This window comes from Gossypium hirsutum, chromosome D08, assembly GCF_007990345.1.
Source record: "Gossypium hirsutum isolate 1008001.06 chromosome D08, Gossypium_hirsutum_v2.1, whole genome shotgun sequence".
NCBI lineage: Eukaryota > Viridiplantae > Streptophyta > Magnoliopsida > Malvales > Malvaceae > Gossypium > Gossypium hirsutum.
Window position 1 is genome coordinate 29,245,166 of NC_053444.1, and position 24,564 is coordinate 29,269,729.

General features: G+C 36.0%; 1 protein-coding gene across 1 annotated transcript; it reads left to right on the forward strand.

Annotated features, from left to right (window-relative positions):
• Positions 1 to 20,004: 20,004 nt before the first annotated feature.
• On the forward strand, positions 20,005 to 24,316 carry LOC107906435 (uncharacterized). The gene is made up of 4 exons (XM_016833421.2): positions 20,005 to 20,295; positions 21,633 to 21,744; positions 22,253 to 22,404; positions 24,113 to 24,316. Exons 1-4 carry the CDS (start codon positions 20,005 to 20,007, stop codon positions 24,314 to 24,316), a joined length of 759 nt encoding a protein of 252 aa, XP_016688910.2.
• The last annotated feature ends 248 nt before the right edge of the window (positions 24,317 to 24,564 follow it).

Consider the following 24,564-nt stretch of genomic DNA (forward strand, 5'->3'; position numbering starts at 1 on the left):
TGTGTGAGTTCTTACAAAATCAGTGAATAAACAAGAAGGACTAACCACATAGTAGTACAAACATAAGTTAACAAAAGCTTTTAGAAAATCATAGAACTGGGAACTGGGTTCCCCGTACTTTCGGGAAACCGAGTTCACCAATACTTACTGTCAGAAAGCATTAAACTGTAAAAGACTGTATTTCAGAAAATATAATTTTGAATGCATGATATTTATTGTTCGATAAGAGAATCTCCTTGTAATGCCTTATAATTGCTCAATAAGTCTTTACATGTCCCATAAGTGTACCATAAAGCTAGGTACTCTCCAACACACCAACATGTCCCACTGAACGAAGCTAAGCTTAACATTCTCTTATCTCTCAAACCTGTCATAGGGCCTCAATTCCAAAAACATAAAACATATGGGTGAGTGCTCATAATCCTATGGCATGCCATTTTATCCAACAATTACAAAAAATTATAGTGTCAAAACATATACTTAAAACATAGAGCTCGCAAATAATAGGGAGCTTGCCATAAAGAGCTTGCATACCATTATTTCATACAAACACATAATTAAGATTAGAACCATCAAAATAGAGTTTTCAAAGAGGGTTTACTTTTGAAACTTAGTTTAAAACCTTAAGCTACGGGTTAACATTGTGGTTCGCACATACAAGTGGCGGTCCCTGAACACTTGCCAATTTACTAAATACTTTAGACAAGCTTCACTTTTCCCTTGTCTTTTTTTATAGATGGTTTTTTTTAAGTTTCCAATTTAAAAACATACACAAGTCACTAATAGAAAAAACATATTAAAACTCGTACATGACCATAAATGAACCTAGGTTCGTACATGCTAGTCTTTTTAGTGAATCTAGCTTTCTATGTTACAAACTCTACTAAACATCAACGGAGAGATAAAGTCTTACCTTGGTTCTTAAGGCTTAAGTGTTGGGTTCTTAGAACGTGATAATAAAATAATAGATGATGAATCAGAATTATGAAATTTCTAATGGAAAAAGCTTTATTTAAAAGAATTAAGTGTTCTAATGTTCCTAGGATACCTTAGTTGCAATAGGAGTAGGAAATAGTTTCATGCATTAATGGTGTTGTAGTATAGGTTAACTTTGTAACTCAGACGTAACTGCTCTTTTCACATGTGGCTAAAATTGGCGACCCAGTTTACCAACCTACTGGCGAACCTCTATTCGTAAACTTACTAGCGAACTCCAGTTCACCAATCATATTGGTGATCACAGCTTGCTAGGCCCAAACCAATATTTGTAATTTGGCAAGCCCACTGGTGACCTTTCCCTGCCAATCTTCTAATGAATACATTTGGTGCACCCCCTTTTTACCAGCCCAATTGGCAAATGTTTATTTGCCAGACTACAAATTCCTAGGCTCTATCTTGGGATGTTACATATTCACCATCTCTTCTCTCTTTTCTCTTTTCTCTCTTCTTTCACTCTCCATATTTTCCCATTATTCAAAGATTTTTTGCATGGCTTTAAGAGCAGCCCCATTCGGCCATATTAGAAGCATTCAAGCTTGGTAGTCACCGCAAGAAGTGAATAATTAAGGAGGAGTGAAGTGAACTGAGTTTTCTGTTTTTAATATAATCATGGTTGCTTATTTTTTTCAGTGTTAGAATGATTTAAATTATGTAGTGTAGATTATTTAATTTTGTTAATGATGTTATGTGCCTTGGTTGCTTACTTATTGAGATAAAATTATGAACATGTTATTCATGCATTATAAATGTAGGGATGCAACTGATACAAGCACGCCCCGCGAACTTCATCGAGCAAGTCTGTCAAGCCGAGCATTGACATGTTGGCAAGCTGATCCCAGCTCGTTTCCAGCTCCACGAGCTCCGTCTAGCTCAAATCCAGCTTATTCAAGCTCGATCCAACTTGCCTGAGCTAAACCGAGCTCACTCCTAGCTCATATTTAGCTCACGAGCTAAACCTTAGCTCAACTTCAGCTTAGGAGTTTAGCCTCAGCTCAACTTTAGCTCACGAGCTAAAACTTAGCTCATTTTAGTTTAAACTCGGTTTTTTCTTTAATACATTAAATAAAATTTGCACATATTCATTTAAGCATTAAACTTGTCTTATATTAATATTTGTTATTAATATATCATTGTCATTATATAAATTGATTATGTTCACATAGCCGAATTAATGCATGACATTAATGTGTTCACATCATGCCGAATTTATGAGTGTTCATGAGATGTCTTAATGACTTGTTTATTTCATGTAGGTACATTCCTTTGGACGGTACAATGTATGAATGAAGAAACATCTCTTTTGGGCATTCCACACTCATGAATGAAGAAGTATTAAATGCTGGTGCATGTACGGCTAGATGCAATGTTTCTACAAATTCATGCATGTGTCGAATGCATGTATGGACATTAAAGGCTAGTCCATGAATGGATCAAATGCATGGGATGATAGAATGCATGAATGGCTTAAGTGCATGTATGGTGGCTGTCTCTTAACTTTCCAAGGCACTTATTCGGCCAAGAAGTAGCTGCTAACTAATTCTATGTTGACCATAGAGCTCCTTGAGCATGTTCACACTTTGAATTGACTTATAGGCTACTACACATGCATGGATGGGTTCATGAACGTCCAAGGGAAGGAATTAACTCAATAATTCAACACATTGATTGAATTAAGTGCATGCACAAAAGGGAGAACGAATTTACTAGGTTCATGCTACCATTTATGAACTTACATGCCATTAAAGTGTTTAATTATGAAGATACATGGTCCATACAAGTGCATGAACGTCCCAAGGAGATGAATGCAACCTTTTGGTGCACATACAAGTCACTTGAAGCCTTTCTTTATGACTAAGCATTCATGCACAAACTAAGGGGGAAGAAAGTGTCCATTCAGCTAGTGCATGAATCTGCCGAATTTATGAACTATTTTAATACATTAGTGTGAACGTTTTTATTATTATGTGAACACCTAGATGCCGAATTTGAATGGTCATCTATGTGCCTATAAATATTTGTTTTCTTTCATTTGTAAAGGACTTTTGACTTTTGATCATTTGAATGAACTTTGTTCAAAGAGTGAGTTTTCTCCTCTCTAAATTCGTACGAGTTTCGATCTGACTTATCTAGCGTGCTAGTGGCGTCTATCATTCTCTTTTGAACTTATCACCTTGCTTTGGTGTGGCGTTCAACCTTCTACAATTCCGCAATCCCACCTTGAACCGAATAGAAATTGGGGTGACACTTTTTAGTGTTGAATCGTTTCTGGCGTTTAAGCTCATTTATCCATTCCACCGACTATCCTAGATTTTACCCAACTATAATATCTTTTTACAAAACCGAGCCTTCATTTATCAACTTCCATTTTTCTTATTTTTATACTTAAATCGAGCCTACTACCTTTATAAATTTACCATCACCTTAGAAAGCTTCCGCATCTTTAGCCTTATTTCATCCTATTTCCGATAACTCAACTATTCCTCGTCGACGATCGGGCAATCAAGTGAATCGACTCAATCAACCGAGCTGGATCATATCATTTGGTATCAGAGCTAGCTGAATCGGAGTAAGATCGACATTATCGGTATTACGGTATTGTAAAAAAAATATAAAAAAATTTGAAAAAAAAATTTGAAAAAAAAAATTCAAAAAAAAAGTTTGTATTCAATTTATTTGTACTTTTTGTATTTAGTATTGAAGAAAAAAAAGAAGAAAAAAAAATTCGGAATTAAAAAAAAAAAGAAAAAAAATCAAAATTGAAAAAAAAAGAGTGGTTGAAATTCATTTTGGGTTTGTAAAAGCATTGCTTGTTGCCCGAAGGACCATATCTATATAGCCACACTTAACCAATTCTATTTTGTTTGATAGCCTACCATTTCCGACATCATTACCTACCAAGCCAAATCAATTTTGTAAGCCGACGCCAAACGGTATTGATTCGTCGACTTAGTTTGCGAAGAACTTCGAGAGGCGAAAAATCGAGTGGAAAAAGGCAAGAGTGATTGGTGTGAGTTCATTCGAGAGAAGAAAAGCCAAAAGCGAGCGTAAACACGAGTGGAGTGAAAATTTTCTTTCTGAGTGACTTGCGAGGCTTTGTGGTGAGGTATTTACTTTTTATTTTAAACACTTATTCCTTTTAGCAAAAAAAATGTCTCGAGAAGAATTTTCCGAAATAGACTTCCAATATTTGATGCAAGAGATGCGTAGAATGGTGAAATCAAAATTTGATAAGTTGCATGATAGATTGGATCGAGTGGAGGAAAGATTCCGACGAAAGCCAAATTCACCGAATCAAGAGATAGAGACAAGATCATTTCGAAAGCACACATTCCATGATTATTCGAGAAGAGATGAACAAGTTTCTTATGCATCGAGATATTTTCCCATGGAGGGTTATTCACAAAGAGATGTTCGTGACTTGCACGATGAATCTGCCATTTCTTTCGAACGTGAAGCTTGTCGTTATGATTCTTATAAGTTATCATCTTCTTGTAATGGAAGAACAAGACAAAAAGAAAATAGAAGAAAAGAAAGACAAGAGATGTTGATGCAAGAAAATGAGCGAATCTTGAGAGAACTTGAAAAAGCCTTTGAAAAAGCCTTTGAAAAGCAAAAAGAAAATGAAAAAGGAAATGAAAAGAAATTTGAGAGTGAAAAAGAAGATGGAAAAGAAATTGAAACAAAAGAAACGAGTGATCCAGAAGAAAAAGAATCGAGTGAGAAAACAAGTGAGCAAGTGAGGATTATTTCCACTAACCCACCTGTTCGATCTTATTGTGAGTTAACTTTTCAGGTTCCTAGAAGTTTGTGCGACCAATTCCATCTACATTACCTTCCAAACGAGAGGTGTTTTAGGTTGTTCGAAAAAGGTAAGTTCGCGAATGACTACCACCCACTTGCGATTGAAGGTAAGGATTCTTTGTTTATCGAATCAAAGTCACTTGATTTGGATAATTTTTGTTCACTTACTGTTGTTAACGATTTTGTTTTAAAAGGTGCCATATACAGTTTTTTTTATGACGATTACTACATTGGCAAATTTGTTGACAACATTGGATTAGTTTTCCCTAAGCAAATTTTGAACATGTTTGATCAAAGTCTGTCACGTAAAAATTCTCATGTGTTTGACCCTGCAAACTTTTTGAACTCATGTGTTAAATCTTTATGTTTAAATATGCCTGCTCAATTGATTTGTGATAAATCTGCCTGTTTGAAAAGTTGCATGTTTGTTAAAAATTCTTTGTTTGGCATCCATGTTAAAAGATCTTCACATGATATGTGCAATTGTGTTCTTCATGAACAATCTTTGAGTTTTTGTGCGAAATTTCCATGTAGTGATTTGCATTCCCGATTAATACTCTTGAAGTATGAACCTTTGCATTTTGGTATGCTCGGTTTTGTCAAATCAACATGTGTGTTTAAACTAGTGAAATATAATTCGTGTGGTGAGTTGATTATATCTTCTTCTAATATGTTGCTTGTTGGAATTCCTAATCAAGTTCGTGTGTTCAAGCCTGGTATTTGCTACATGAATTCATTTTATGGAAACATTAAGCGCTTTGCATCCTTTACATTGAAATTATGTTTGCTTGAAGTTCGAATTTTGATAAGAAGGTGAAATTCAATGATTTGGGTTTCAATTTTGATTCATTTATTAATCACCTTGTTTGGCCACATTTGAAATTTTCGTTTCATTTCGAGAAGGTAAGGCCAACCTATGTTTTTGGAATTGAATCAAATTTCCATGGTAACTTTCCTTTTCCATTTAAGTCCATAGTTTTCGATAATACTAACCCGTCTTATTTTTGTGAATTCCACCCCTCGAGGAGCAAGACATGTCATGGTGCGTCACCACCTATTCAAATTTATCGAAGTAATAGGTTTGTCTTACGTTATCTATCCAAAGAGAGAAGATTCATTTTGACTGAGAAAGGTAAACCCAATCCTCAGTTTTCTTCTCTTCATATTCGTCAAGGTAAGTCATCTGAAAATTTTCAAATATCTTTGCTCACTTCGATTGAAGTTGAAGATTCCATTGATTGGTTGTTTGGAAATTATTTATACTTTGATGTGATGGATTTTTCCTTTTGGAATTGTGATGATGTGATTATTACGTTGGAATTTGGAGAATCCCCTCATGTTGCTCAAAAACGAAAGGAAGAATTAGCATACCTTTGGCCATGGCATACCTTGCATGAGCAAGACAAAGGACCAAATGAGTTACTATATTCGATTAAAGAAATTAAAATGTTTTGGATGAGGAATAATGTGTTTAAGTGCCTACCATCATTTTTAACCAATTATCCCTTGATCCAACTTAGTTTTCATGTTTGTAACGATGGTCTAACGAAACTCTTTGATAAATTTATGTATGCTTGCTTTGTCCAATTGAGATTTTTGGCATATGTTCGATTGAATGAATATTTTATGAACTATCGAACACATTTGAATTTGACTCCTTTGAGTTTCTTTTTATTGGCTGTGGTAAGAATTTTTCAGGTTTGTGTGACATCTTCCATCCCATTTGACCGAGGAAAACCATGCATGAGTCAAAGTTCTCCCATGGACAAACGGCTCGACTTGAGGACAAGTCGCCTAAAAGAGGGGGAATGATACGAGCACGCCCCGCGAACTTCATCGAGCAAGTCTGTCAAGCCGAGCATTGACATGTTGGCAAGCTGATCCCAGCTCGTTTCCAGCTCCACGAGCTCCGTCTAGCTCAAATCCAGCTTATTCAAGCTCGATCCAACTTGCCTGAGCTAAACCGAGCTCACTCCTAGCTCATATTTAGCTCACGAGCTAAACCTTAGCTCAACTTCAGCTTAGGAGTTTAGCCTCAGCTCAACTTTAGCTCACGAGCTAAAACTTAGCTCATTTTAGTTTAAACTCGGTTTTTTCTTTAATACATTAAATAAAATTTGCACATGTTCATTTAAGCATTAAACTTGTCTTATATTAATATTTGTTATTAATATATCATTGTCATTATATAAATTGATTATGTTCACATAGCCGAATTAATGCATGACATTAATGTGTTCACATCATGCCGAATTTATGAGTGTTCATGAGATGTCTTAATGACTTGTTTATTTCATGTAGGTACATTCCTTTGGACGGTACAATGTATGAATGAAGAAACATCTCTTTTGGGCATTCCACACTCATGAATGAAGAAGTATTAAATGCTGGTGCATGTACGGCTAGATGCAATGTTTCTACAAATTCATGCATGTGTCGAATGCATGTATGGACATTAAAGGCTAGTCCATGAATGGATCAAATGCATGGGATGATAGAATGCATGAATGGCTTAAGTGCATGTATGGTGGCTGTCTCTTAACTTTCCAAGGCACTTATTCGGCCAAGAAGTAGCTGCTAACTAATTCTATGTTGACCATAGAGCTCCTTGAGCATGTTCACACTTTGAATTGACCTATAGGCTACTACACATGCATGGATGGGTTCAAGAACGTCCAAGGGAAGGAATTAACTCAATAATTCAACACATTGATTGAATTAAGTGCATGCACAAAGGGGAGAACGAATTTACTAGGTTCATGCTACCATTTATGAACTTACATGCCATTAAAGTGTTTAATTATGAAGATACATGGTCCATACAAGTGCATGAACGTCCCAAGGAGATGAATGCAACCTTTTGGTGCACATACAAGTCACTTGAAGCCTTTCTTTATGACTAAGCATTCATGCACAAACTAAGGGGGAAGAAAGTGTCCATTCAGCTAGTGCATGAATCTGCCGAATTTATGAACTATTTTAATACATTAGTGTGAACGTTTTTATTATTGTGTGAACACCTAGATGCCAAATTTGAATGGTCATCTATGTGCCTATAAATATTTGTTTTCTTTCATTTGTAAAGGACTTTTGACTTTTGATCATTTGAATGAACTTTGTTCAAAGAGTGAGTTTTCTCCTCTCTAAATTCGTACAAGTTTCGATCTGACTTATCTAGCGTGCTAGTGGCGTCTATCATTCTCTTTTGAACTTATCACCTTGCTTTGTTGTGGCATTCAACCTTCTACAATTCCGCAATCCCACCTTGAACCGAATAGAAATTGGGGTGACACTTTTTAGTGTTGAATCGTTTCAGGCGTTTAAGCTCATTTATCCATTCCACCGACTATCCTAGATTTTACCCAACTATAATATCTTTTTACAAAACCGAGCCTTCATTTATCAACTTCCATTTTTCTTATTTTTATACTTAAATCGAACCTACTACCCTTATAAATTTACCATCACCTTAGAAAGCTTCCGCATCTTTAGCCTTATTTCATCCTATTTCCGATAACTCAACTATTCCTCGTCGACGATCGGGCAATCAAGTGAATCGACTCAATCAACCGAGCCGGATCACATTAGCAACTAAATTAATTATAAAATTAGAACTAGATTGTAATTAATTGACATAATATCTAAATGATGCGTGTTTGATCTGTTTATGATGAAATTAGGTTAGATTAGTAATAATATCTAAAGGACTTTATTACCATGCAAAACCCTAGGATTAATGTGATTAAATTGTTTTAATATAGAATTATTACTATTAATTCACATAATTTGTTTTCTTATTAAAAATACTAAGATGTTGACATACACATATGCTAGACTTAATAACTTAATAAGTATGATTTTTTAGACAATGCCTGAAAAGGTAACCTTGAAGTTGTAATACACATAAAAATATGAAGACTAAAAGGTTAAGCTTAGGACTTTGAGAGAAGTCGAGCACTCGTAAAATTAGTGTTAGTAAATCATCAATATGCCATAGAATCTCTGTAACATCTCTTAACATTGTTTACATAATTCCAAGTTCAGAAGGAAAATTATTCTAACACATGCATGGTATTGTGATTTCTCTTCAAAACTTGCATACTTATTTCTTTTGTGTTTATTTTCATTTTTAGCATACTTATATTAGTTTTAGTATAACTAGGAAATCCATAACTCTTTAATTGATCTCATCACCAAACAATTTTCTAAGTATTAATTTTCCAATTTTTTAATTTGCCTAGACAGTCCCTGTAGAGACAATAACTCTTGTTTACTACTTTATTACTTGTCAACGATTGTGTATACTTGCACATCAATCGAATAAAATCTCGAGACACCTATTGCCATAAGTTTTATATATTGTTTGTTTGCTTTTCAATGTTTAATAAGTTTTCACTTGTAGAGGTTTTGTCTACTCTTGCAGCATGTTTTTTAGTCTTACTAATGCATGTAGTCCTTGTTTTAGAAGTGATTTTAGGGATAGTTTTATTGTCGTCCTCTCCAATTTGGTGGATGCTTAGTTCTTTTGTCGATATTTGCCTACCACTTTAGGCCATCCAAGATTGATCTCCTTATCATGTTAACTACTTGTAATCACTATAGATATGTTGTACTTGAGTTGTGACAGAGCCAGTTGTCAATGTGTCATAATGTTCTATTGATGTTGAGACTAGAACCTTTATTGTGTTGATGGAGTACGTCTTTCACCGCCTAAGACGAATGTTTATTATTTTTACACTCGAATTGTATGAATCCATTTACAAAATGAATTAATGAATTTCCGATTACAAAAAGAAAAAACCTAAAACTCAAAGTATACTAAAATGCTCATGTTATTTTATTATATGATATATATGAAACTCAAACTCAATATGAGCTTAACCAAAAAATATAAAAATGCTACAATAAGAACTAGATTTCTATTGGAAAGGTTGACTTGGGTTTCTACTATATTAATAGTTGGCTAAGAGTTTGCTGGGGGAAAAGAATAAAAGGTGGATAGGGAATGTGCATTGAACTCTAAAGTCTTTGCCATCAACTAAATCTTGAAAATTCTCCCCAAATTTCTTCTTGTTTTGAAAAACCCTAGTTTACTACTATCGCGAGCCTTTTGCCAGAGCAACCATATCGTCGTCGCATTCCTACCGCTATCGCACCCTATCGCTATTGCACGCCTATCACCACTGAAAACCCACCACTACTACAAGCCTATCGCTGCTGCAAAATCCCTTGTTTCATCCATTGTCAAATTTTACCTATTTTTTAGGAAAAATCACCATGTCTTGCAAAAGATCTAGATCTTTCGAGACCTCTGCCAATAATTCCATTGTGATTTAGGACGAGGAAGTGAAAGAAAGGTTTGATTCCATCTTCAAAAATCAACCTATGATGCTGGAAAAAGGTTTTAACTTGGAAAGAAATGATAAGATGGTTGTGTCTTTATGGATTCGAAAGACGATTGATGCTCTCAATTGGAATTATTTTTGTGATGCACAATCATTACTTGACTGGCAGTTAGTTCAAGAGTTCTATGCTAATTTAACTAAGCCAGATGCTACTAAAGTTCTTGTTCACAAGAAGAAGGTACCCTAACTTCTAAGCCCATTAATGATTTGTTTAACCTACCTGATATTGAAGAAGATAAATACTTTGCCATGATGAAAAATATAAATTGAGATTTTCTTCAACAAGTGCTTAATGTTATGAAAAATTTGGGATCCCAATGGATTATAAGAAAGTATGGTAATCATTCTTGTCGAAGGGAATATCTAAAATCGTTAGCTAAGGTGAGGTTCTACTTTGTTCGATACAGTTTCATGCCTATCTCACATAGTTCCAGCATCTCGATGGAACAAGTACTTTTTTGTATACAATTATGATAGAAAGGTCTATCAATGTTGGAAAGATCATTCTCAAGGAAATCCACGATTGTGATAGAAAGAAGATTGGAAATGCTTACTTTCCATCATTGATACTTCACTTTGCTTAAGGGCCCAAGTTAAAACAAAAGCAAACCTGAAGGGCCCGTATGTTCAAGGTTGCATCAAAACTCATGATCTTGAAAGGTTAGTGGAGAATGACCATGAGCTAAACCCAATGGAACTGAGTGAACCAACAGAACCAGAAACTGATGAGTCATCAAACAAGTCTAAAATGGAAGCTAACTCAATTACTGACATAGAAGAAGTAGAATCTAAGGAAGAATAGAATGATCCTGAATTGATAAAGGAATCATAAGTCTCTGAACCAAGAGAGGAGTCGAATGTTGATGTGCCAGTTGAACCAAGTGTTGATCCTGAGTTGACTATTCCAATGCCCACTTGTTGAAGTACTGTGAAGAAATTGGAATTGTCAATTATGATGGATATGATGAAATTTATGCATAGCTAACAACAGGCTTATTGGAAATATGCAAAGATTAGAGATGATTCTGTAAGAAATACTTTTAAAAATATCTCTTAAAATTTTGTTCCTAAGTTCTCAGATTATATCTTCGAGTCAAGGAAGGAAGATAAGAATGCAAGCGAAGATGAAACATCAAAGGAGAAAGACGATGAGGATAAGTCAAATAAATAAAATGAGGGAATTTGTTGTCTTTAGCTTTTATTTCTTTTAGGTGTTTATTTTATTTATTTACTAGTTAGAATTTTACTTTCGCATAATAAAATAGCAGGCATGAATAATATAAGCTCAATGCCTCTTCAATAGAAAAAATAAAGTGATGTGGTAATGGAAATGAACATGTCTAATATTGGATTGTGGGGAAAGACTTGGTAGTTAAGAAGTCTTTATGACTTGCCTCTCTTTTCTTGCAACCCTACTTGGTGTTTAGTTTTCATTCATTACTTTCTTTTCGCAATGAGGACATTGCTTCTTTTTAAAGGGGGTAAGGCATTTCACATGAATTTTTAAAGTATGTTTCAATCTTTTTACTTAAGTATGCTAAAATAAATGAATGCTAAGAAAGAATTTTTTTCATACATATGCTCAAATGCAAGCATGACTTCTAATTTTATCTAAGTTATTCGTATGTTATCTTCAGTGATGGAATACTTGTATGATCTTTAGTCTTATGTAGTATTTGCCATGAAAATTTGATTTCTTTAGAAATAGACATGCATGAAGGTTTAAGACTTTAGAATTAACTTAGTAACTTTCTTGAGGCAAAATCCTAGGAGGTATAAGAATCTAATATGATATAGTCACACTTTCTTTAGATTGTTTGAGCCTTTCAAGCCGACCTTATTAATTTAACCTTTGAAACATAATTTTTGAGCTTACTAGCATGTTTATTGCAAAGTACCTCCATTATAACTCGTATTATCATTTTTTTATTTTATCCTATTCTTTTGCACCTATCTTAACTAAATTTGTCTTGGTGATGAAAGTTTGAGGAAAAATATGAAAAGATATACAAGCTCTTCCCATGTTTAAAAAGAAAGTTAAAAAAATGACTAAAGAACAAAGAAAAGTTTGCTCAAATTCTAGAAAAAATAAGAGCAAAGAAAAGATTGTTAAAATTCTCAAAAATAAAGAGTAAAGTTTGCTCAAAAGTCTAAAAAAAGTAAAAGTTGAGAATAAGTTCGAAATAAATTTGGGGGTGTTCCAAAAACCCAATTGTATGAAGGTTTTGACATAGAAAGATCCAATACAAGTTAGGATTGAACCTCAAAATTCACTTCTTTTTATCCCTACCTTTAGCCTAACCCCATTACAACCTAATAAAAGACCTATTGGTTGAATGATTATACCGACTACATTAGTGGAGAGGAATTACTATGCTCAACTTATGAAGACCACTAATTAAACCTTAGGATTGTTATGTTTAGTTGATAAGGAAAGCATATTGATTGGTGAATGTTATGTATGACTTTGAAAATGCATGCAAACTATGGTTCATGTTGATATTATGATGTGGTTAGTATAAAGTTTGGAAATAATATTTGCATTCGAGCTACTTATCAATAAAAAGTATTTTTGAGCATGATTTTGTTAATGCGTGATTATGTGTGAAGATTGATACTACTGTATCATTTTGCAAAAATTCCTTAGCAAAAGTTGTGTTGTGCATGAACATTACTCGAGATGAGCAATGGTTTAAGTTTGGGGGTGTGTAAGTTCGAAATTATATAGGGTTTTTCTATATATTTTTACCACATTGTTTTCTTAATAAATATGTTCATCTTGAGTAATTATTATTAAAATAAGTGTATTTTACTTAGTAATATTGGGCATGAATTTATAAAGTATATGAAATTGTGCTTAATTACATGGTTTTTGTACATATTTTATATTATTTCATGTTAATTTATTAATATGTGATATTTCACTATGTAGGAAGACCATTGAAGATGTGATTAATGTAAATGAAATATGGACATGCACAAATTAATTCATGTGGACGGTAAGACCATGCAACTTGGGTCATGAGGTTGATAATTTGACCTAGTAAAAGATGTGCTAAAAGATGAACATGCCTGCTAAATTATTAGACTAAGAAACCGTACAACAAGGGGGAATTAAAGCCCAGTTTTGGCACAAGTAAATGGCTGCCAAAAACAAGCTTTGGGGTATTTAATTGAAGGTCCTTACAGTTGAAAAATAATTAGACTTCAGCCCAACAACTTTGCTATTGAAACCTTCCACCCTATGGATATTAATAGCTTTGGTTTGAATTCAAAATGAGGAGACTAAGTCATCCCCTTTTCCATGAATTGTGGCCAACCATATGTGAGAGAAAATGAAGGAATTTGAATTTTATTTTTAGCAAAGTCTACCCCTTAGCTTCACTTATAAATACCATTCATCAATCCCTTATTCCATCATCCCTCACAACTCATTTCTCTTCTCTTATTAGCATTTTCTCTACATTCTATTTCCCTTTTCTTTCCCTTTGCATAGCCGCCCGTTTCCCTTCCTATCATTTAGCCAACATAAGATTTTTCAAAAGCATTCTTTGGTTGGCCACCTTAGGAACTCCTTAGCAAAAGAAGCATAGAGCAGAATAGAGGAGCGCATCAATCACAATAGATCCAAAAGGCTGCTGAACTGAATAGAGTTTACTATTTCCTCTAATTTATTTTAATTATTTTTTCTTTGAGTTTCTTGTTTTTTACATAAACTATGGTATTTTAAATCCTATTTGCTAGGATGATTATGTTAATTAAATAAGATTTATTTTAATCTTTTTTAACATGTTTGTGCCTTAACCGATCATGTTTTCAATTAAAATCATAATACATTTTATTCATACGTGATTGAGTGCACTCAGATTAGTTGAGCGATCTTAACCAGACGATGACTAGTAGACACATAATTAAAAAGTGCAATGCTCAGTTGAAATCATTAAACCCGACTAATTTGAGGTTTATAATATCTTTAGTTAGCTCTATTATCTTGCACAATTTTTGGGTTTATGTGATTAAACTGCTACAAACGTAAATGTCTGATAGCACTAGAAAGAACATAGGTTTTTCCCCTTTCTTATTGGTTAAATTGTTCCCATTTAGTTATCCTTAGCATACATTTTAGCATTTTTAGTTTAGTAAATTGCATTTTATAACTTAGTGAATCCTAGCCTATTTTATCTTTAATTTTGCTATCTTATTATATTAATTTCGCTGCATGAGTTAATCCTAGATTGCATCCAGAATTGTCGTCGTACCTAATAGTTGTCCAGATAATAACAAAAATTGCGTGAGTTGCCAGTCTGGTATAACCAACCTGTACGTACAAGGACATAATAATTTTGAGGAAAGGACACCTGTACTGTTGGAGGAGGACATAAAAGTTGGACATGAGAAGAAAGAGGAGAGTTTTTTTTCTCCATCATCCTACTTTGAAGCTTGCGTCCATGGCAGCTTAAGCCTCTCACAGGTGAGCCAACATGAAAACTGGATGTAGACTAGCTCCTGATGAGGAGATCTAAGTGCAAGACAAGAGGGAATAGAGAGATTCAGTCGAGTTGTCTAGGAATATAATTCCCCACTCGATTCTCTCTTATATCTTTCTAAATGCTGGTGATTTGTTTCTGATTTTTTATTGTCTGAAAGAATTGATGAATTCTTGGTGAAATTTTATCTTATTTAATCTTGGTTTTATTGTTTAATCTTGGGATTTTAATTTTTTTTATCACGGAAGTGTTATTGCAGTCACTGACACTGGAAAGTGCAGTGATAGTTTGAGCCAACAAGCATTTCAACAGAAGTTGAGTGAGGATTAGAGGAATTTAGTCCACTTGTTTTTAATAGTGTCGTATTGCCATCACCAGAAGGTGAGTTTAATATGCATGTTTAAGTCTTAGATTAAATAAAGGAGTAACATTGGGTAAGATTTACATTGAATTTTATTGCCTCGACAATCACCTACACTTTTATACCTTGTGCGCATTTAGTATTCTACTGAAGGTTCATGTTGGGGATCCCAGTTGATCACTATCATATTCTATTTTATTGTTTTCAATTGACTGCATCGACAACTATCCTCACAATTTAACTTATTTATATCTAGTTATCGCACCGACATTAATAGACAAAAGACTACCATTGTGTGGGATCGATATCCGACAGACTCACATCTATCTACTATACTTGCATCGACAGTGTACGCTTGCACATTATTGTTGTGACGTTAAACAGCCGATCAAGTTTTTGGCGCTCTTGCCGGGGATGGTGTTTGTTTTATGTTTATTTTTGTTTTTGTGTGTTTTTGCACTTTATTTTCCTTACATAATATTTATTTTTCACTAACCGATTTTTCTTTGTTTCTATTTATTTAACTTCAATTTAAGTGTTTTATGACCCGAAGAAATTTGGATTTTCTTTTCGATTGTGATCCAAAAATTAAAAGGACTGTTTAGAATAGACTTTGAGAACAAGGCGATGATTAGTAGCTGGTCCAAGAGGATGATCAGCCACACTGGGACTGAGACGCGTCCCAGACTCCTACGGGAGGCAATAGTGGGGAATTTTCTACAATGGGCGAAAGCTGGACAGAGCAATGTCGAGTGGAGGTAGAAGGCCTACAGATCGTGAACTTCTTTTCCTAGAGAAGAAGCAATGACAGTATCTGGGGAATAAGCATCGGCTAACTCTGTGCTAGTAGTCGTGGTAATATAGAGGATGAAAGCGTTATCTGGAATGATTAGGTGTAAAGCATCTGAAGGTGGCATTTTAAGTCCACCGTCAAATCCCAGGGCTCAACCCTAGGCAGGCAGTGGAAACTACCAAGCTGGTGGAGTGGTCAAATGCGTAGGATCAGAAAGAACACCAACGGCGGAAGCACTCTGCTGGGCTGACACTAACACTGAGAGATGAAAGCTAGGGAAGTGAATGGGATTAGGTACCCTAGTAGTCCTAGTTGTAAACTATGGATACTAGGCATTGTGCGTATCGACCCGTATAGTGCTGTAGCTAACGCGTTAAGTATCCCGCCTAGGGAGTACGTTCGCAAGAATGAAACTCGAAGGAATTTATAGGGGCCCGCACAATCGATGGAGCATGTGGTTTAATTCGATGCAAAGCGAAGAACCTTACCAGGGCTTGACATGCCGCGAATCCTCTTGAAAGAGAGGGGTGCCTTCGAGAACGCGGACACAGGTGGTGCATGGCTGTCGTCAGCTCGTGCCATAAGGTGTTGGGTTAAGTCCTGGAACGAGTGCAACCCTCGTGTTTAGTTTCCACCGTTGAGTTGAACCCTGAGCAGACTGCTTGTGATAAGTAAGAGGAAGGTGAGGATGACGTCAATTCATCATGCCCCGTATGCAAGCATTATGCCCTGGGCGACACACGTGCTACAATGGAAGGGACAAAAGGTCACGTTTCCGTGAGGGTAAGCTAACTCCAAAAACCCATTCTTAGTTCGGATTGTAGGCTACAACACGCCTGCATGAAGCCAAAATCGCTAGTAATCGTCAGTCAGCCATACGACAGTGAATTCATTCTCGGGCCTTGTACACACTGCCCGTCACACTATGGGAGGTGGCCATGCCCGAAGTCGTTACCTTAACCGCAAGGAGAAGGATGTTGAAGGTAGGGCTAGTGACTAGAGTAAAGTTGTTACAAGGTAGTCATACTGGAAGGTGCGGCTGGATCACCTGCTTTTCAAGGAGAGCTGCTTGTTGGGTATTTTGGTTTGACACTACTTCACACCCAAAAGAAGCGAGCTACGTCTGAATTAAACTTGGAAATGGAAGCCTTCTTTCATATATGACTTTACTAGGAAAAATGTAGCCATACCCTCGATGCAACAGCAAAATGTTAATTGTCGCAAGATGCTCGCATACAAAATAGGACTATAATAGATTTTGTAGTACCTATTTTGGACGATTTACAACCAAGAGTTGTCAGGCCAATAATCTAAGCTGGGAATTTTGAACTCAAGCCAATAGTGTTTCAAATGCTGAATTCTAATGGACAATATGTTGGAATACCACACGAAGATGTGAGAGAACATCTTAAATCCTTTTTATTGATCTTTGCTCCTTTTAGTCAACAAGGCGTTTCTAACGATGCCTTGAAGATGCAATTATTTTCTTATTCCTTACAGGAAGAGCCCGTACTTGGTTTTTTAGACTACCTGCCGGATCAATTACTTCTTGGGTTGCATTAGCAACATAGTTTGTTTTGCGATTTAACCTGCCAAAACTAAATGCTCGTCTTCAAAATGATATTACTGCTTACCATCAGCTAGATGATGAAAATCTTCACACCACATGCGAACGTTATAAATCTTTACTTCAACGTTGTTCCATGTAGGGCATTCAACCAGAAACATAAATTGAGATTTTTTATAATGGGATGAATTAAAATACAAGGAATCTTGTCGATGCATCAGCCGATGGACCTCTGCTGGATTGTACTTATAATGATGCTATGAGAATTCTTGAGAGAATTGCTTAGAATGATTATAAATACAGCTGCACAAATAAAAACTACTCCAGGAGTTATTGAATTGGATGCAACAACTGCACTAAGTGCTCAAGTTTCTTCTCTCATAAACATGATTAAAAATATGCAAGGGACTAGTGGTGTTGCACCTATACAAGTCACTTAGCAAGTTGATGTTTCTACCTTTTGTTGTGAGATTTGTAGTGACAACCATAGCTATGAAGATTGTCCACAAATGCAGAGAATGCCTATTACATTAGTAACATTCGCAACAATTCTTATGGAAATCCTTACAACAACTCTACACACAACTAATAGTTTTAGGGAACTCAAAATGCTGGAAAAAATGTAGCGACATTCAGATGTGGGAATACATCTACTCAGGGCAATTATAATTCTAGGCAAGGGAACTACAATCAACAATAGGAGAACTATAATCAACACACTCAGACGCATCCACAACAAGGCCAGACACATCCGTACCAAAATTCAATGCAGCCACAACACTCTTCACTACCAAATCAAAATGTTCAAGGACATCGACAACAACCGTACACTCAAGCTTCTACTTCTTACCCGTTAGTAACTCTTGAGGCGTTAATGTGGGAGCATATTACTCACATGGAAGCTATCATACAAGGGAATTCATCTTCCATTCGAGCATTGGAAGCACAATTATGACAACTTGCTTCAAATCTGAATACTCGACCACCAGGTTCATTACCTAGTGTCACGAAAAATCCAAGTCCGAGGGGGGAAAGAACATTGTAAAGCTATCACTCTTATGAGTGGTAAAAAAACTAGCAAATCGTTTATCGACTTTACTATAGCACCTCAAGATACGGATAGAGTAATCACTGGTGAGAAGATTGAATCTGAAGAAATTTTTGATGCATCAGACAAAGAAGTTCCACAAATTGTCACTCATATGCCTAATGTCAGACCTTCAAAACTTTCAACGTAATCAAAGGTGTCAGCGCAAATAGATATATCTCTACCTTTACCCCTTCTACAAAGATTTAGAAAGAATGAGCATGACAAGCAGTATCAGCAGTTCCTAGACACACTGAAGCAACTGTAGATCAATATTCCTTTAGTAGACGTTCTGGTACAAATTTTGAGTTATGGGAAATTTATGAAAGGCCTCTTGTCCAAGAAGAAGAAGCTCATTCATATTGAAACTATTGCACTCACAGAAGGCTGTAGTATTGTTTTGACAAACAAGTTGCCCCCTAAATTGAAAGATCCTAAGAGCTTTACCATCTCATTTTCAATTGGCAACATTATTTGGGCAAGGTTTTATGCGACTTGGGAGCTAGCATTAACCTAATGCCACTATCCACTTTTAGAAAGTTGGGAATTGGTCACATAAAATCTACTGTAGTGACATTACAACTAACCGATCGATCCTTGGCTCCACCTGAAGGGCAAATAAAAGACATCATAGTTCATTTGGATAAATTCATTTTTCCTATTGATTTTATCATACTTGACTGTACGATAGATAAGGAGGTTCCCATAATTTTGGGATGACCATTTTTAGCCATCGGCCGAACTCTGATTGATGTTTGTAAAAGTGAACTAACCATGCGACTTAATGATGAGCCAGTCACCTTCAGTGTTTTTGAATCTATTCAATGTAAGGACAAAGAAGAATGCCATACTGTTGATGTGTTAGATATCTAATCGAGGAAGAATTCAATGACCAAAGCATAGTACTTTTTGAAAAGTTTACAGTGACATCTGATGCCGAATGCTTAGATGATTGTTAAAGTTGAAGCTAATAATCTTAAACTGAAGCATGGATGGCAGATTGAATCCTTAAACCTAGCCAACAGAACAACCCCAATCTTCAAACCATCTATTAAATAAGCTCCTACTCTAGAATTGAAACCACTACCTTATCTTCTTAAATATATCTTTCTAGGTGATCACAATACTCTCCCAGTTATTGTTTCCGCAACACTGGATGTAACTCAAAAAGATAAATTAGTCCATATTCTAAAGCAACATTAACGAGCTATTGCTTGGAGTATTGCGATATTCAAGGTATTAGTCCTTTTTTCATGCACAAGATCAAGTTGAAAGATGAAGGAAAGAAATCGATTGAACAACAAAGAAGATTAAACGAGAAGATGAAGGAAGTTGTCAAGAAGGAAATCATAAAATGGCTTGATGCTGGAATTAGTTACCCGATTTCTTATAGCAATTGGGTAAGTCCAGTCAATGCGTACCTAAAAAGAGTGTCATCACTGTGGTTCACAATGATAAGGATGAATTATTTCCTACACACATTTCCACATGATGACGAGTTTGTATGGATTATCACAAAGTAAATGCGGCCACAAAGAATGATCACTTCTCGCTTCCTTTCATTGACAAAATGCTTGATCGGCTTGCTGGAAAGGCTTATTATTACTTTTTAGATGGCTATTATGGGTACAATCAAATTGCTATTGCACCGGAGGATCAGGAAAAAACAACCTTCACCTGTCCCTTTGGTACTTTCGCTTTTCACCATATACCTTTCGGTCTCTGCAACACACTAGCCACATTTCAAAAGTGCATGATGACAATATTCACAGATATCATCAAGGACTCTTTAAAGGTTTTTATGGAGGATTTCTCAGTCTATGGGAATGATTTTGATCATTGCACTAACAATTTGGATAAAGTATTGAAGTGATATGAGGACACACATCTTGTTCTGAATTGGGAAAAATGTCATTTCATGGAAATTGAAGGTATTGTGTTCGGACACTGCATCTCTAGTCAAGGCTATCAGGTGGAAATAATTGAGAAATTAGCTCCACAAACAAAATTGAGGGGTAGTCGCAATTTTCTAGGACATGTGGGGTTTTACCGAAGGTTTATTAGAGATTTTTTGATAATTGCAAAGCCTTTCTGCTCATTGCTGGAACAAAATAAAAGATTCTTCTTTGATTATACATATCTGGATGCCTTTATTTAGTTAAAAAAAGATAGTAAATGCACCCATTGTGGCTTCACCCAATTGGTTTCAACCTTTTGAAGTTATGTGCAATGCAAGCAAATTTGCCGTGGGTACGGTTCTAGGACAACGAAAGGGAAATATTTCACGCCATCTATTATGCTAACAAAAATCTTATGGAGGCTCAACTCAATTATACCACCACTGAGAAAGAATTGCTGGCAGTAGTCTTTGCATTCGACAAGTTTTTTTCCTATCTTGTTGGCGCAAAGGTTATGGTATTCACTGATCACTCAGAGCTGAGATATCTCTTTGCAAAAAAGGATGTAAAACTAAGACTGATACGCTGGATATTACTTTTGCAAGAATTTGACATCGAGATAAAAGACCTTAAGGGTTCATAGAATCAAGTTGCAGATCATCTGTCTCAATTGGAAGTTAGTAGCGAAGACAGAAACATACTTCAAACTATCGACGCATTCTCAGATGATAAGTTATTTGCTGTAGATGCAACCCCTTGGTATGCAGATTTTCTTAATTATCTAGTGTGTAGAAAACTCCCATTGGGTGTTACAGGCCATAAAAAAGAAAGATTTCTTTATGATGTAGTGCACTATCATTGGAATGGGTCATATTTATTCAAGGTATGCAATGTCCACATTATTTGATGTTGTGTTCTGGAAGAGGAGATACTTTCAATCCTGAAGCATTGTCCTGATGCTTCTTATGGAGGTCATTTCAGTGGTATGAGAAATGCTGCTAAAGTTCTCCAATCAGGATTCTACTGGTCGACATTATTCAAAGAGGCCCACAATTTTTTGAATCAATGCGATAAGTGTTAGCGCACCAGTTCTATATCTCGACGTAATGAAATGTTGTAGCACCCAATTATGGAGGTTGAACTACTTGATGTTTAGGGTATGGATTTTATGGGACCTTCTTCGAGCTCATTTGGAAATATTTATATATTAGTAGTTGTTGACTACGTCTTGAAGTGGGTTGAAGCTGTTGCAGTCCCAAAGGATGATGCAAAGACAGTGCTAAAACTTTTTTACAAACATATACTCACCCGCTTTGGCACACCAAAGGCATTGATTAGTGATCAGGGTACGCACTTTCACTGCAACCAAGTGGCGACCGCACTGAAAATATATGGATTTAATCATAGAATGACTACTACTTATCATCAGCAAACCAATGGACAAGCCAAAGTTTCGAATTGACAAATTAAGGACATTCTTGAGAAGGTTGTAAACCCTTTGAGGAAAGATTGGTCTTTCCGATTGGATGACGCTTTATAGGCATTGTAGACAGCATACAAAACTCAATTAGGGATGTCACCGTATCAATTGGGTTTTGGGAAAGCATGTCCCTTGCCAGTCTAACTGGAACACAAAGTAATGTGGGCAATTAAGTAAGTGAACATGGACTATGAAGCGGCTGGAAAGAAAAGATTGGATATCACTAAACTAGAGGAGTTAGGAGAAATTCTTATGAAAATGCTCAATTTACAAGGAAAGGACCAAACGATGGCATGACAAGATTATTTTACAGCGACAATTTATCTCGGGTTAATAGGTTTTATTATTTAATTCTCAACTCAAATGGCACCCAGGTAAATTGCGTTCATGTTGGCCTGGACATTTTGAAGTTGTCGACGTATTTCCTCATGGTGTAGTCAATATTCAAGATTTACGTGATAGACACCAGTTCAAAGTGAATGGACAGAGGCTGAAACACTATTTTGGCAACAATGATCAAAAGCAGGTAGAGACCATTAAATTGGTCTAAAAGTTTTAATTTTTAATTACTACTCCATAATTTTATTTTTTTATTTATGTTTTGTTAAAGTTTGTTTTCCTTCCTTTTTGTAGAATAATTAGGTACCATTGTTGACGCATTGAAATCTTACTTTCAGTGCATTCCATAAGTCTATACTACAATTTATAGCTCATCAAAATTCAGTGAAATTCAAATTCCACCGTTGGATCAAAACTCACTCAGCAGTTTGATCCTTCTGAGCGGGCACAATTTCTATTGGATACAACTTTTCCCGCCAGCCTTATATCTCTCCACAAAACAACACGTCTCTCCGTCTTCCTCTTTCACCCACTATAAATCCCCTCCCATTGTACCGATTGTAACACATTCAATCAACCATTTTTATTTTTTTTCTCCTCTCAAAATCATATCTTTTTACCTTTAAATTGTTCTCCCTCAACAAAAGATGGCCAAAGCAAGAGGCTCGGTCAAGAAAGCCACCAAATCTGCTGGAGAACATGCATCCTCTGCTACCATAGTTTCTGAATCGAAGTCCCCCAGGCCAATGTAGACAAAGAAGCCAGTAATCTTTTTGAATAAAGTAGCAAAGGAACGATTTCACAACAATATACTAAAGAAAAACTTCCATCCCGAGCAAGGCATTTCCCTTTCACCACAATAAGAGTTGGGTAAGCAAGTCTCCAAAACCATCTCAAAGTTAAAATAGGAAACCTTTTGCACCCATCCTGGCAGCTACTCTCCTTTACTGGTACGTGAGTTTTATGCTAATCTCTATGATCATGTGTTAGAGTTCAATTTCGTTTGAGAAGGTTTAATACGATGGGACGCTGCAACAATCAACTTACTGTACAATACCAAGGTCGATGTCGACGAACACTCCGAGTTCATGGATGACATCACAGATGAAAAATGAGACCTGTTGGTGAGAGACTTGTGTGTCGGGGGAGCAGTATGGATGAGTTCCCATCAAAAGAATTAGACGATACACCGTTGCTTCTTGAGGCTGCAAGGCTAATTTTGGTTTCATTTTGTCAACTGCAGGCTAAAGCCCTCCACTCACAGTACCATAGTCACCCTAGACAGAATGTGTCTAATACATTCTATTGTCAATGGCAGAAAAATTAATATAGGCATAATACTTCACCAAGAAATAGCTTACTACATTGCAAGGCAGACTGGGATCTTGGTTTTCCCGCCACTAGTGATGTTATTCTGCCAACAAACAAAAATTGTGCCCCTTGCTGGTAAGGAAGTCTTGGAAAATAATAGCCGGATCAATGAAGCCTCTGTAGAAAGAATAAATCGAGGCAAGGAGATGCTGATACTGAAGGAGGAAGAGACTAGAAAGACAAGAAAAGGCAAAGCCAAAGTCGACAGAAAATGAACAAACTTGAATGTAGAAGCATCATTATGGCGCAAACTGAAGGATGTCAAAAAAATGGCAAATTCCATCAACAATAGGTAGATTAGGCTTGTCGCTACGGTAGAAGATTTGGAGAAATCCAAAAATTTGTTTTATGCTTATACCAGAGCCTAGAAAATTTCTATTGTAGCCACATTAGGCCAACTGAGCCCATCCCCACTACTAAAATTCCCTGTGTTTCCACCAATCATTTGCAATTATGACCCCTCTTCCTCGGATGATGACTTCGAAGACCGAGATAAACTGGTAGCATCCCCACTCATTGTGTAGATCTCTAATACTGGGAAAGAAGAGGAATCCAATGACATTAAAGAATGCCTGCGAAAGATTGATAGCTTGTTTGAGGATGGTATTTTTGCTGATCAAGAGGACAATATTGTTGAGAAGGAAGTTGTTGCTGTAGAAGAGAAAGTTGTTGCTGAAGAAAAAGAAGTTAAAGAAAATGAGAAAAAAAGAAGAAAAATATTTTGTTGAGAATATTGTCATCTCACTTGAGTCTGTGGGTACAAAGATTGATAATTTAGAGTGAACTGGAGTGAGACAGAAGTTGATGAGGTAACCAGTGAGGAGCAATGTAATTCATTGGCAATAGTGGTCTACACTGACCACTCTAAGTGGCCTCTCCTACACAAACAGCAGCCAATGATGTTGGGGCTGAGCCGGGCATTGAGGAGCAATATGAAGACCGTGCAAAGCTCAAAGAAAAGAAAAGGAAGTGCTCT